We start from the raw sequence: 14,532 nt of genomic DNA on the forward strand, positions 1-14,532 counted from the left end.
CCCTGGGATAGGCCCCTTACCGCATAAGTGCACTTGTCTGGTTTCCTTTTATTGTTTGTCCTTTTTAATAGTTGTCTTTTTCTATATATTAATATCTGTAAGTCGCTATGGGGTTGCTGCAATGCACTTAAGTGCCTTTTATTGTCTACGTATGCTCCATGGTTAGGTTTTTATTTTTCTTTCTTAACGCCCTATGTGGCATATTTTGTTTGCATATACATATAACAAGAACCCTTGTAAATAAATGTAATAAAAAAAAAAAAAAAAAAAAAAAACGTGATTTGATACCATTTAACTTGTTATTCTTCTAATCAAGATATATTTATTCATTATAGATTATATTAAATAATGTTTTATTTGTATATTTTGTCTTTTCAAAAGCTAATATTTATCACTTCCAAAGAACACAGAATCCATCATACCCAAGTTTTCTTTTTGCTAGACTGTAAGCTCAAATGCAGCAGTACATAGTATGAACTTTTATAAGACATTCAATAAGAGCAGCGGGCCATGTCCTCACCTTCCAGAACTCAATGCTTTTATCCATGACAGGATAGGATGGGAAAAAGATCAGCAGCCCATGTGGAACTACACGAGCGATATTACCTATCAACCAAAACAAAGACACTTGGTGAATTCACCAGATCAAGAAATATAAAGAGTCCCAAAAATTATCTCAACTATATATATTATATCCTATTGAAAATTCACTCTACTTAAGATAAAATGCCTACTCTTTCTGATCCCCTTTGCTGTAGATGTAGGGGAGATCATGGTGACCTGATCCACCTATTATGACCATGTCCAAAGCTACATTTTTTCCCGGAAAGGAGTAGTGGATACGCTTAATAGAGTATTTCAGACCAATGTCCCCCTAGACCCTAAGTTAGCGTTTCTCAACTAGGGTTCCTCCTGAGGTTGTTAGGGTTTCCTTGAGCAATGAGCAAAGGTGGGTTGATCTCCCACCAACTCTGACCACCAATGCAAGGAGGCAATTTTAATCTAGCTATGCAAGATTAGAAGTCTCATCATGTTCCTTTTTATTTTTTGCCTGTGTCCCAATGTGAAGGTTGGCCATCATTTCCTATCGCACAGACAGAATTAGGTTAAAGTGGTTCTAAAAGGCAGAAATTCTATGAATTAAGATAAAAAAAAACCTTCTGTGTGCAGCAGTGCCCTTAATATTTATCTGAGCCCCATCGCGATCCATTGACGTTGCACTAGTGCCTCGGCTGTCTGGGACTCTCCCTCCTGACTGGCTGAGACACAGAAGTAGGCACCATTGGCTCCCGCTGCAGTCAAAGTTAGTGAGCCAATGAGGAAAGAGGGGTGGGATCAAGCTGCAGCTTTGTGTCTGAATGGATACATAGAGCAGCCCCAGTGTGAAAGTAGCCTAAATGTTTGAAATTGTCTTGGAAATGTTTCTTTTTTGTGTATGTACCGTATTTATTGTTACCTTAAAATTAGGGGGAAAATCGCAGGTGCGTGTTATACGCCGATCCCCCGTCGTTGTGAGCCTCTGGGCAGCCGTTCTCGGCGGCAAATGACACTGACAAGGGTGCAATGATGGACAAGGCTGCAGATGGACACCGATAAGGCTGCATCGATGGGCATTTAATTGTAAGATTTTTTTCCTTAAACTTCCCTCCTAAACTTGGGGTGCGTGTTATAGGCCGATAAACCCGGTATATACTTGTTCTGGACTGCCACAAATTGTTCAATAAAAAAATGTCCTCGATATATAAAAAATACATTTAAAGAGTCACACATTTCTCTTTAATAAGGGAAACAAAGTAGAGTCAGATTTGTGCATAAACTGAGTAAGTTAGGAGGATGCACAAGAAACATGAGATCACAAACCCTTTTAGTATATTATGGCCAGCTTCCAAGAAATCTACAATATATATTTTTTTTCATGGACTAAGTGTGTTGCCATTGCAAAAAAAAAAAACTTTTCTAGCTTTGTTTTGCCAGTCAGTGAACAAAAATAAAAGAGTACGGCCAATGAACCCAGACGTCTAGCTTGCAAAATCGCTTACTGACGAAAGAGCCTAAGGGCCGGTTCACACTGCAGGCGCGGCGAGGCGTCTCCGACTTGCCTCGCCGCGACCTGCGGCGACCTCAGCGGCGACTTGCAGATGACTTCTGTATAGAAGTCAATGCAATTCGCTCCCGAAGTCGCCCAGAAGTAGTACAGGAACCTTTTTTCTGAGTCGGAGCGACTCGAGTCGCTCCTCTCAGAACGGTTCCATTGTACAGAACGGGGGCGACTTGCGGGAGCGAGGCGGGGCGAGTCGTGTCGCCTCGCATCGCCCGCTGTGTGAACCGGCCCTAACTGTACAAACAGCATGACTGCTAATGTCTAATTTCAGCAACCATTTCAAAACAAATTAAGGAGGAAGGGGACTGCATTGATTTACCATCCTGAACAAAGTTAGTATTTAGAAAAAAAAAAAATTTGAATAAAAATAAATACTGCATAGCGGGGATTTGGGGAAGGTGAGACACTGTGGGAAACATAGGACAGCTCGGAGTTGGGCTTTAAACGAGGTCTGACATGGGAATAGTGCAGGAGCTGCCGTTGATGACCTGGCCCTGGATATGCTAGTTCCTCTGCCGTCATCCCAATTCTCTGGCTTTGGGTAATTTCAGTCATTGACCATCACTGCGCCAGAGTAAAACCTGGATTACACTTGTGACATGCTTGTATTCAGGTAGAATGAAAGGCTACACAATAACCTACCTGTTAAATGACACGTGCCCTCTGCTTTGATCCTCCCTGCTTAGGTTTTCTAATAAATTGCTTTTTGAGGTGACTGCAAAGCATCAGCCGACCTGTGCAATGGTGCTGAATTCCCTACAGCCATAATGTCACTTACCCAAGGTTCAAAGCTCTTAGTGTTATCACACCCACCACCTTTGCAGTCACACGAAGACAGAGAAACTCAAATAAAATAAAAAAGATTTAGAAAGAATTAAAGGTTCAGAGCAAAGGAGAAGCATAATTTAACAAATAAGCTGTTGTGTAGCCTTCCCCTCAACTTTAAATCCTGGAATGGCTAGGCAACTAGATTTTCAGAAGGTCATCAATGACAGCTCTAGATCTTTCTCATGATGGTCCAGTTACGTGATCCGGCAGCTCTGGCTCCCTTGTGACAGTGATTGGCTGCTGCAGAGGAAAGGAGGGAGTGCAGACAATGGCTGGGCTATAGGAGCCTATGGATGACATCACAGTTTTTGGAATTCACAGCCACTGTGAAGTGCTCCATTACACAAGGGAGCTGAAGCTTTAGAGTTACATGACTGGACCGGATAAAAAAAAAAAAAAAGTACTGCATCCATTACTTAGCTATGGTATGCAATGCACCATTGGCCTTACTTTTTCTTTTTGTATGATGCTCTTTTGGATCACTTATATGTCTATTATTGCCTTTTCAATTGGCTCGGGGGGGGGGGGGGGGGGGGGGGGGGGGGGGTTGGTGGTATAACATTTGTTTGGTGTTTCACGTTACATTACTTTGTTTTTGTAATCTCTTAAATCTTGAACTTTGACTTAAAGGATATATAGCATAATTGTGTGAAAACTGTTACAAGCTTGATTTTTACAGAAGCGGAAACGTGTAAAAACTTTCCGCTGTCTACATCTATATCTGACATATTAGTCGTGTTATTTTGCATATTTGACATGTGATTTACATAAAGCCATGACTGTGCACATGTTTGAAATTTGCTTGGATCTGGATCACACAGGATTGTAACAGCTTTACTTAAATACAATGAATCATATTGCTAACAAGCAACGGGCTATTACCAATTGTCATTCCAAGAGAAGATAAGTAATCAGTCGAAAATCTGAAAGAGATAGGAAAGCAGAAATCAACATGAATGATATGATATCCAGTCAGTGGCCGCACCACAAACCCCTTGGAGCCAGATGAAGACATACACAGTATGCCCCGATTTATCTTTGTTTTTGAAAAGGTGAACACTTTATTTTAATAAGTAAAATTACATTTAGGCCTCATGCACACTGGGGCTTTTGCAAAAGCTTTTCTCCCGACAAGAGAAAAGCAGCTTAAAAAACGTGTTTTTGCAAACACGTCTAGGCGTGTCCAGCGCTTGGAAGTTTATTCATTTCATTGGCCAGAATAATAATTTATTTTGGACGTCGACATGAATAAACCTGCCTAGGGCTTAGGCATGTGTAGGCAAGTTTTTGGTGTTTTTTTTAGCTAAAACACTCCTCTCTTGAACGTACAAGTGATAAGTTTGTTTTTTTCCCTCTAAACTCCTGTAAATGCCTGTGTGTGCATGGACATATAGGCTAACATGGAGGGGCACTGAAGTCCGCTCTCCACTGATGTCAATGCAATCAGTGGAGGCAGCGCGTCATCCCGACTTCCGAAGTCTGGATCCGCCAGCTGTTTTGACTAATGACAGTCTCAGCAAGCCACTGAGACAGCCGCTCCTCGCCCCTCCACAGCTCAATGTTGAGTGAGTGTGGAGGAGCAGAGCAGAAGCAATGCTGACTGACAGTCAGCATCTCTCTACTCGGGGAGGAGTGAGAACCAAGCCATCGGTTATGTTCGGTGGCTCGGTTGTCAGTGTAGAGATGCCAGGGGACAGCTGCCGCATTGGCCTGGTGCTGCATCCAGTGAGGTAAGTATGAATAGGGAAAAAAAGCTAAACCCATACTTCTCTTTTAAATCCCCCCCCCCCCCTCAAGTGTACCAGAACACAAGAGTTATTACAGGTTCTCTTTAAACAGGGGGTCAAACCCAACATAGCATGATTGTGACTCTCAAAACAGGATAACAAACCTTCTGTCATACGCTGAGCTCAGCTTAGCTCCATCAGGACCCTGGGGAACAACTCCGACCCAAATCTGGTGTTTCTCTATCACGTGTGGGTTTTCTAGAGACACTTGAAAAGGTCTGAAAGCAGAAAAATACAGCTAAAAAGTTGTACATAACCAGCTACAAAGAGCAGATTGTGCACATTGGTATTCAGAGAGGACAGGTAATTATTAAGCCTGAAATGCAACACCCCGTGTTTACTTTGGCCCCTTTGCTTCATTCAGCTAATGCAGGAAAAAGAACAGTCTGAAATTTCTTATGTTTGGCAAAGCATGGATAGTTGAATGGCATGCTGCTAAACCTGAAGCCTTCATTTGTTTCCTTGGCAGAGCCATGGTGTGCAATGTCACGTGGGGGATGAGCAGTGAATTTTTCTGTGAACGCTTCCAACTCCCTGTCAGTTCAACATGAAACATATCCCAAACCTCTGCCAGAGGAAGGAAACCTGGCTTGCACATTAGCTGAGTGAGATCCAAGTAGAATAACTACATAGGAGTTACACAAGTGGCTGATGAGAGCTCACATTTTATAAGCACTTTAATACAAAGCTTTGTGGTTTATACCAACATCCCTCACAGTTTATAAAGGACTTTTTGGATTTACAGCACCTGCATTATATTACCACATGCAAGTATTATATTTCAATATTTTTGCTTCCTTAAATATAATTGCACTTAACCTCCATTCATTTAACTGACAATTGTGCGGTCATGCAACGATGTACCCAAATAAAATGTATGCCATATGTGATCTTTTCCCACAAACAGAGCTTTCTATTGGTGGTATTTGATCACATCTGTTTTTTTGTTTCTTTTTGCACTATAAACAAAAAAAAACCCTACAATTTAGAAAATTGACACAGGAGCCATGTCGTCAATGCTGGATGGTCGACGGGTGCCAGCAGACAAAGCCCGCAGTACCTGCAGATCAGCTCCCACTGTGTATAATCACAGCGGGAGCAGTCCACCGCCAGCACCCATTCACTCCCCAGACCCGGAAGTGTTCAGCAGTGCCACCTTGCTGCCATATATCCAAGTTATATTGTCAGCAAGTGGTTAATGATGAATTGCACATTTCTTTATATCCCCAAAGCCTCTGAAAACTTCCAATATAACAGGTTGCCTTTGCGGAAGGATGAGCCCTGTAAAATGTTCCCAGACCCACGTAAAGTGGTATCGATGGGGTTGATTCAGTAAAAGAAAAATCCACTGTGCACTGCAAGTGCAGTCGCTGTAGATCTGAAATGAGGGGAAGTTCTTCTGATTTCCATCATTCAATCATGTACAAGCAAAAATGTTTTTTTTTTTTTCCCTTGCATGTCCCCCTCCCCAAGATCTACAGTGACTGCATTTCCAAGTGAACAGTGGATTTGCCTTTAGCAAATAAACCCCAATGTTACTGCAGTCACTCAATGGTGCTTGCCCATATTTTCTAGAATCGCTCTGCCTTTTCTATTTGTTAGAGATGACGCTCATTCAAAAAGCTGGATGAGTGGGCAGAGCCAAGCAAGAACTTCAGATCAGACGTTGATATTTACACATAGTATTTGAGTACTCTGGGTTTAGAGAAGCCTTTCCCAACTTTTTCAAACACAGAAGAACCCTTAAATTAGCTTTCCAGTCTCAGGGCACCCCTGCAAATAATGACTATATCTACAACTCATGACACATTAGTGTGATGGTCAGTGGGAAGAATGCTCCTTAGACTTGTGGCCATTGGAAAGAATTACCGCTTTACAGATAGCTAAAATGATTAATGGTGCCAGTGGGAACTTATCAGAGAGACAAATATTGCTCAAGGAATCCCCAACAACCTTGAAGGAACCCTACAGTTTAATGGAACCATGGTTGAGAAACCCTAGTTTAGAGGCTTCCATTACCCAAGAAGGTACATAGGTACCATTTAACATAGTTCACCACAATAAGCAGTATGCAATCCACAGCAAAATAAAAACTTACATCTGCATCTCCATGGTGAAGGAAGAGAGGGGGCATAGAGTTCCACTGGTCAGTATGATGCTTCGCACTCCTTGTCTCACTAGGTCATGCATTGTGTAACCAGGACTGAAACACCAGTAACTGAGCACCTTCCCTGCAACACACATGCACAGATGGAAAATAAATTAAGGGACATACTCAGTTTTCAAGAGGAACTCCAGATAATCACTATATACTGAAATCAGCCAAAGGAAGTCTAAAGCTGGGTTCACATGTGTGTGAATTAGATACGGCTTTCCCCACATCCAATTCGCATGACAGGTGAGTGTGTCTGGCTTGCACAGGTGTGAGCAGCATTCCAAAAGGGTCCTGTGCATCTTTGGGTTTGGTTAAAGAACTCAGTCAAAACATTTGGACCCGATTTAAACCTGAACCAGTGAACAGACACGGAGTGGACCCGTGCTGGGAACCGCGGGCTCACATATGTGAACCCAGCCTTAATAAATGGTTGTCAGAAATCAGCAGCAGATATGGCTAGAATTGCATGGCTACACTTAGTAGACTGAGACCAGACTGGTTATGGGTTAAATGAGATGTATTTACAGTGAAACAAAATCTGTCCAAACATTGACCCGCAGCAAAGATACAAGTCAACCAAAAACCCATTGACAAAATACCTCACCAAAAGAGTGACAAAAGCCTGACTGACAACTATATACAATATATAGAAAATGGGGAACACAAAGGCAGGGAAAACTTGAGGTGCAGGGAGCAGATGGAAAGGGGAACCAAAACTTGGACCAGGAACAAGGGAGACCAGATACAGTAAGGGAAAAAAATGATTTGATCCCCTGCTGATTTTGTACGTTTGCCCACTGACAAAGAAAAAAAATCAGTCCACAATTTTAATGGTAGGTTTACTTTACTAGTGAGAGACAGAAAAACAAAAATATCCAGAAAAACGCATTTCATAAAAGTTATTAATTGATTTGCATTTTAATCAATTATTTGACCCCTTTCAGAAATATGACTTAGCATTTGGCGGCAAAACCCTTTTTGGCAGTCACAGAGGTCATACGTTTCTTGTAGTTGGCCACCAGGTTTGCACACATCTCAGGATGGATTTTGTCCCACTACTCTTTGCAGATCCTCTCCAAGTCCAAGTAAGGTTTTGAGGCTGACGTTTGATAACTCACACCTTCAGCTCCCTCCTCATATTTTCTATGGGATTAAGGTCTGGAGACTGGCTAGGCCACTCCAGGACCTTAATGTACTTCTTCTTGAGCCACTCCTTCATTACCTTGCCTCTGTGTTTTGTGTCATTGTCATGCTGGAATACCCATCCACAACCCATTTAAAATGCTCTGGATGGGGGAAGGAGGTTCTCACCCATGATTTGAGGGCACATGGCCGTGTCCTTTGATGCGGTGAAGTTGTCCTGTCTCCTTAGCAGAAAAACACCCCCCAGGGTATAATGTTTCCACCTCTATGTTTGACAGTGGGGATGGTGTTCTTGAGGTCATAGGCAGCATTCCTCCTCCAAAACACGGCGAGTTGAGTTGATACCAAAAACTCGAATTTGGTCTCATCCAACCACAACACTTTCACCCAATTCTCCTCTGAGTCATTCAGATGTTCATTGACAAACTTCAGACAGGCCTGTACATGTGTTTTTTTTGAGCAGGGGGACATTGCGGGCGCTGCAGGATTTCAGTAGAGTTACCAATTGTTTTCTTGGTGACTATTAAATCGGAAGATATGATCCCCTTCATGGAGAACACTGTCTGGTATAGATATATAGACAACATTTTTCTTGTATGGGATTGGCCTATTGATCAATTACAAAAACTTTTCTTTATCAACTTAACCAAAACAATTTCAAACTAACGTTTACTAGGACGTAGGATTGTTGTTCCATCACTTTCCTTGATGTTACCATCCACAAAGATGAGAATGTCCTACTTACCAGTAGTCTATATAGGAAACTTACGGCTGGCGACGCCATACTACACGCTAGCAGCTTCCATCCACAAGCATTAATTTCCTCTATCCTCTACAGCCAGTATCTGAGGATAAGGGGGAACTGTTCGGATTATAAAAAATAAAAATAAAAGAAGAAATCCAATCTCCATCATCACCGAAATTCTCAAATCAACATAAAACCATCAGGCGTATCATCGACAAATACTGCCTCGTTCTGACCATGGACCCTCTCATAGGTCCTTTTGTGTCAGACACCCCGCCTTCACTTTCAGACGGGCTAGATCCCCAAGAGACCAGCTAGTGTCCAGTGAATTCAGGGGAGGGAGATGAAGAGATCCCTGTAAATGTGCAGGAACATTTACCTGTGGCGGATGTAATTACTGGCAGTTTCTAAACACATCAAAAAACATACTACCCAAAGGGTAATGCTACAGACCGAAACACTACGCTGATTGCCAAATGCCCAGTGTGGTTTATCTCCTTCTCTGTGACTGTGCATGCTTTTACGTTGGGAAGACCATACAAGAATTTTGGCGAAGAGCCTATCGCCACATCACTTCAATGAGGACCTGCAATCCCGGTCTTCCCTTTGGAACTAAGGGGATTGGAAGAAGACTATTAGAGCATGAACAAAAGGTGGATTTTCTGCCTCAATGCGACAAAACCACCTGGCCTCAATGGGGGTTCTGAATGGGAACCAAAATGACCCCAATGAGAGATCTCTAGGGCAATGACCAAACTAAGTTCTGCAGAAAAAATTGTTTATATTTTCTATATAATGAATGTACATATATACGCCTTTCTATTGCAGTTTTTGGCATTTACCATCTAATTTTGCAACTTGAAACCCCCCCCCTCCCCTTTCCCCCCATGTCTCATGTCTTCCTTTCCACTCTCCATCCATTTCTATTAAGTAATGTTTGAATTTTCACATATATACTGCATGGAACTCGTTTAGATATTTTCTGTGGATGATTGTACATCTATATGATTCTGTGTTCACAATCATTTTCTGTTTTCTTCCTTCCTAATGTGCCTGCCTTTTAGCCATTCTGGTCCGGTTATGGATGATTTGGTGCACCACAGCACACACCCAGTAGGTCCCTCACTTGGCGCACGGGGGGGGGTTCACGCCATTTCATGACGTGCCCGGCATCCTTTGATTGGAGTTATAGAGTCAGGTTTCCCGCCATTACGTCACGCCAGACGCTGTATGACGTTACCACGGCTCGCCCGGCGTCCATGTGATGCCAGATATGCTCTTTCCATCAGGAAGTCGTGGTGGAGGTGCTTTCACGCGCCGGGGAATCGGGCAGCGCTCCTCAATCGTGAGCTCCTCCCCGCACCACCACTAGGATTGGTCCATGTGATCTCCCTATCAACCCCATAAAACAATGTCTGTTCCAACATCATTTTAGGCTGCACACCCAGGTCAGACAGGACTACACATGAACCAAGCCCTAATCGAGGTAATCCTTTTGGAACTATCCAGTTACATTGGGGGGGGGGGGGGGGGGGGGGTACTAATTCTACATACATATAGATACTAGACAACGGGTGCATATTTATGCATATCACTTTGTGACCTGATGGGGTCTTTTTTTTTATGTTCCCCCTCCATAGGCCCCTTTAATTTTTATTTGGGCACAGACTCCAAACATCTGAAGTTAACCGTTTCTGACCTCTGGCACTCTCCTGTTCCTGAATTATCCACAAATAAGCCAGGTATGTATGCTCCAAACAGACACTTATATAGTAAGACCCCTCATTTTTGGTCCTAACACTAGATTTATACCCCCTCTTTTTTTGTCTCTAACGATATTTGTCGCTTTGGGTCATACGTGAGGTATTCCCATTGGGGCCGTGTTGGAGTGCCCTCTGTGAGTGACCATCCTGGGCCTTGGATTGCTTTTCCTGGGTGTACCCATTTCTCTGGACCCAAACTGGTTGGCTTAAGGCAGCAGCATTTTTTCCAAATGTTTTAACGTGGATGCAAGATCATTGAATTTTTTTATGCAAGTTTCATGGTCAGTGGATTCACACAAATTGTTTGACTGAATTTTTGATGTTTTGCTTGTTTTACAATGCATATTTTCTTATACCTGTCTTATCAATTATAGATGTATTTAAGTCCTGCGTCTAACCATCTACCCCTGAAGAAGAGAACAAATATCGCTTGAAACACGTTGGGTCATCTCTGTTGCTTTATTTATCCAACAGAGCAGTGGCTGTCTCCAACTGTATTGTATCTTTGCATATCTTTGTATTTTCATCATGTACACTCTCTGTATTGTATATCCTACTTTTAACCTTTTTCAAATAATTTTTTATATTTACGGTCTTGATCTGTAGAGGTGTAGTGCCCCTTAAAGTCCCATTTAAAGGAAAATTCCCCCGGTTTGCAATTTATCTTGGTGACTATGGTCCCAGCTGCCTTGAGATCATTGACAAGATTCTCCCATGTGGTTCTGGGCCGATTTCTCACTGTCCTCATGATCACTGAAACTCCATGAGGTGAGATCTTGCATGGAGCCCCAGGCCGAGGGAGATTGACCGTTATTTTATGTTTCTTCCATTTGCAAATAATCACACCAACTGTTGTCACCCCCTCATCAAGCTGCTTGGCGATGGTCCTGTAGCCCATTCCAGCCTTGAGTAGGTCTACATTCTTGTCTCTGACATCCTTGGACAGCTCTTTGGTCTTGGCCATGGTGGAGAGAGAGATCTGATTGCTTCTGTGGACAGGTGTCTTTTATACAGGTAACAAGCCGAGATTAAGAGCACTTCCTTTAAGAGAGTGCTCCAAATCTCAGCTCGTTATCTGTATAGAAGACACCTGGGAGCCAGAAATCTTGCTGATTGATAGGGGATCAAATACTTATTTCACACATTAAAATGCAAATCAATTTATAACTTTTTTGAAATGCGATTTTTCTGGATATTTTTGTTATTATTCTGTCTCTTACAGTTAAAATAAACCTACCATTAAAATGATAGACTGATAATTTTTTGTCAAAGGGCAAATGTATAAAATCAGCAGGAGATCAAATACTTTTTTCCCTCACTGCACAAGGCAACAGGATACAGAGTACAGCAAACAGGGAAGAAACAGGATACTGGCTAGCAGAGACCGGCACTAACAGGGGAGTGTGTGTGTGTGTGTGTAAATCCAGGAAGTGAACAGGCAGCAGTTTCAGCTGCCCACAGTTAAAATGTCTGCAGCCAGCCTTAGTCGAGGGAGATTTCAGCAGCCTATTTGGCAAGCACAGAATCACAGTATATATAAAATAATAGGCAAAGTAGTCGGAGGGAAGCTTCAGAATGGCAAAGATGTTTTATTACAAATTATGAGAGCAGACTGCAGTTCCTCTTTAAATACCCTCCCAGCAGCCAGTATCATGTGGAAACCCACTGATGGACACTGAAACTACAACCTTGCACTCTGGCTCACAGTACCACCAGCAGGTGATCTAGGGCTGGACAATGGTACAAAAAAAGAAGAGAGACAGCTACAACTTTTGCTAAAACACATACATAAAGAAGGTACAATGTACACAGTGCCTGTTGGAATTGAACATGATATATCTAAAGTTTCTACATATCTGTTTGTACAACCAAGCACCAAACAGAATCTGCTTTCAGTTACTTCAGTGCCCCTGGTGGATATGGAACACAGGATCCCAGATCAGCAAGGCTATGACTGACCACTGTTGAGCTAAACTAGACTTCTGGATTGAACGAACCTGTAGAGGTGATGTAAGGTTACAGGTTGTACACTGTTACCTGGACTTCTGCTTTTAGTATACCTAGTGACAAAAACGTAATTTTTGGTTTTGGATGGAGAAGAGAAGGATCAAAACCCCAGTATGGGTTTTAGCGCTGTCTGTATCCCCGCTGGAAAGATTAGCCTTCTCTATTTGCCCTGGTGACCATTGTCATCAAGATAGAAAGAGATGGGCAATCCAAACTTCTAGAGGATGATGGGAAAACGAAAGCAAGGGGAAACCTTACAATGGTGATAGCACTTGAGGGGATGTCCCATTAGTTAGGAAAGGTTTCCTTTGACTTTGTTAGATCTACAGGTTAAGAAGGAAAGAGAATTTTCCCAAATGGGACAAAAACGGGGGGGGGGGGGGGGGGGGATCTGACAACTCCATACTAAAACAGCTATGGCTTAGGTATACGTTAAATAATATTAAACCCAAATGGATATACTGCTCTATACTACATTAAAATCCACTCAGAGATTAGATACCATCATGGTAAACTGTCCCTTTGTTCAGAACTACCCAGCATGCCTAGTTAGGGAGCACATCCTGAGCACATCAGAAATTTTAAATCTTTAGGACTACATGTCCCATGACTCCTTGCTGTCCCTACTACACATGCATCCCCTGACCAGTCAATCGATTGACTCAGCTGGAATGGAAGGAATTGCAACAGGCAGCAACACAAACCTGCCTAAGCATGATTAATAGAGCGACTGTCTCTCTAGGGTAACTTCAGTCCAGTTCTATTCACATGACCTCTGGCTCACCTCCATGCTTCCTGCTATTGCTCCACACGTCTCCCCGTGGCTTTTTCTTCTGGCTGTTGTCTGGGTGGATGTGAACCTACTCATGCAGAAGAAAATTACACAATTGGGTAACAGATATGGGAAGGGAAGCTCAAATACATTTGTAAAAGAGGTCTTCTATACTAGCAAAAGCGGAGGCTCGGTATAGCGTAGATGTTCAAGATCTAGCTCAGCGCGAAGGAGATAATATAAGCCTAATCAAAACATTTAAACACTAGCAGCACATTTATTTAAAGAGGACCTGTTACTTTGTCCATTTAGGGCAATATGCTGAAGTCCTTTGATAGGACAGCCTCCCCACCCTCCAATAGTCACCTTTGCCAAGCTACCCTGCCCTTTTGTTTGTCCTATCTTTAAAGACCTCCTAAACTGAACCCTGCCTGATGAGACAAATAGGGGAAAAGTAAAGTAGACCACGTAGGGAGGGGGGGGGGGGGGGGGGGGGGATAGTGAGGTTTTTTTTTCCCCAATATTGGACGAGCCTTGATCATCTGCTAAAAGAGGAAGGTCTTGAGTTTTTTCCTAAAAGCCAGGTGATTTTCTTCCAGGCGGATGTTGATTGGTAGAGCATTCCATAGCAGAGGCCCTTGGACAGCGAATCTCCGATCCCCCTTGGATTTATACTGGGCTTTGGGCACGAGGAGGAGGTTTTTGTTGGCTGATCGAAGACTGCGGTTTGGTGTGTAATGATTTATTTTCTCCATTAGGTATTGCGGAGCTTCTCTATGCACGCATTTGTGGGTGAGGCAAAGGGTCTTGAACGTGATCCGATTTTTTACGGTTAGCCAATGTAAGCTCCTCAGTGAAGGAGAAATGGATTCCCAGGGTTTTTTCCCTGTTATCAGCCTTGCCGCCGTGTTTTGGATCAGTTGTAATCGCGCAAGTTGATATTGTGGTAATCCTATGTAAAGCGAGTTTGCGTAGTCCAGTCCTGAATTAATGATTGTTCCAACTACCACTGCTTTGTCATTCTTTGAGATAAAAGGGATGAGTCTGCGAAGCATGCGCAGTAGATGGTGAGATCGACTGACTACAGATCCTATTTGCGCATCCATTGACATTTGTGCGTCTAAAATAACCCCGAGACTCTTCGCTTTGGTCTTTGGGGAGATAGTCTGCCCAAAGACGGTTGGTGGAGACCAGGAGGTTTTGGTTGCAGGCTTATGATTTGGGTGTAAGA

At 42.8% G+C, this 14,532-nt stretch overlaps 1 protein-coding gene across 1 annotated transcript in view; it reads right to left on the reverse strand.

The window, feature by feature from the left end:
• The window catches only part of RTEL1 (regulator of telomere elongation helicase 1), a gene marked incomplete at its 5' end in the record, with an annotated part of 273,291 nt that overhangs the window by 190,013 nt on the left and 68,746 nt on the right, over positions 1 to 14,532 (reverse strand). The window contains 5 exon segments of the mRNA XM_077460418.1: positions 521 to 606; positions 3,812 to 3,852; positions 4,821 to 4,934; positions 6,815 to 6,947; positions 13,314 to 13,389. Of these exon segments, the coding sequence (XP_077316544.1) occupies positions 521 to 606; positions 3,812 to 3,852; positions 4,821 to 4,934; positions 6,815 to 6,947; positions 13,314 to 13,389 (450 nt within the window).

The sequence above is a fragment of the Lithobates pipiens genome, unplaced genomic scaffold (assembly GCF_037356315.1).
Source record: "Lithobates pipiens isolate NorthernLeopardFrog02 unplaced genomic scaffold, aLitPip1_a1.2 Scaffold_28, whole genome shotgun sequence".
Taxonomy (NCBI): domain Eukaryota; kingdom Metazoa; phylum Chordata; class Amphibia; order Anura; family Ranidae; genus Lithobates; species Lithobates pipiens.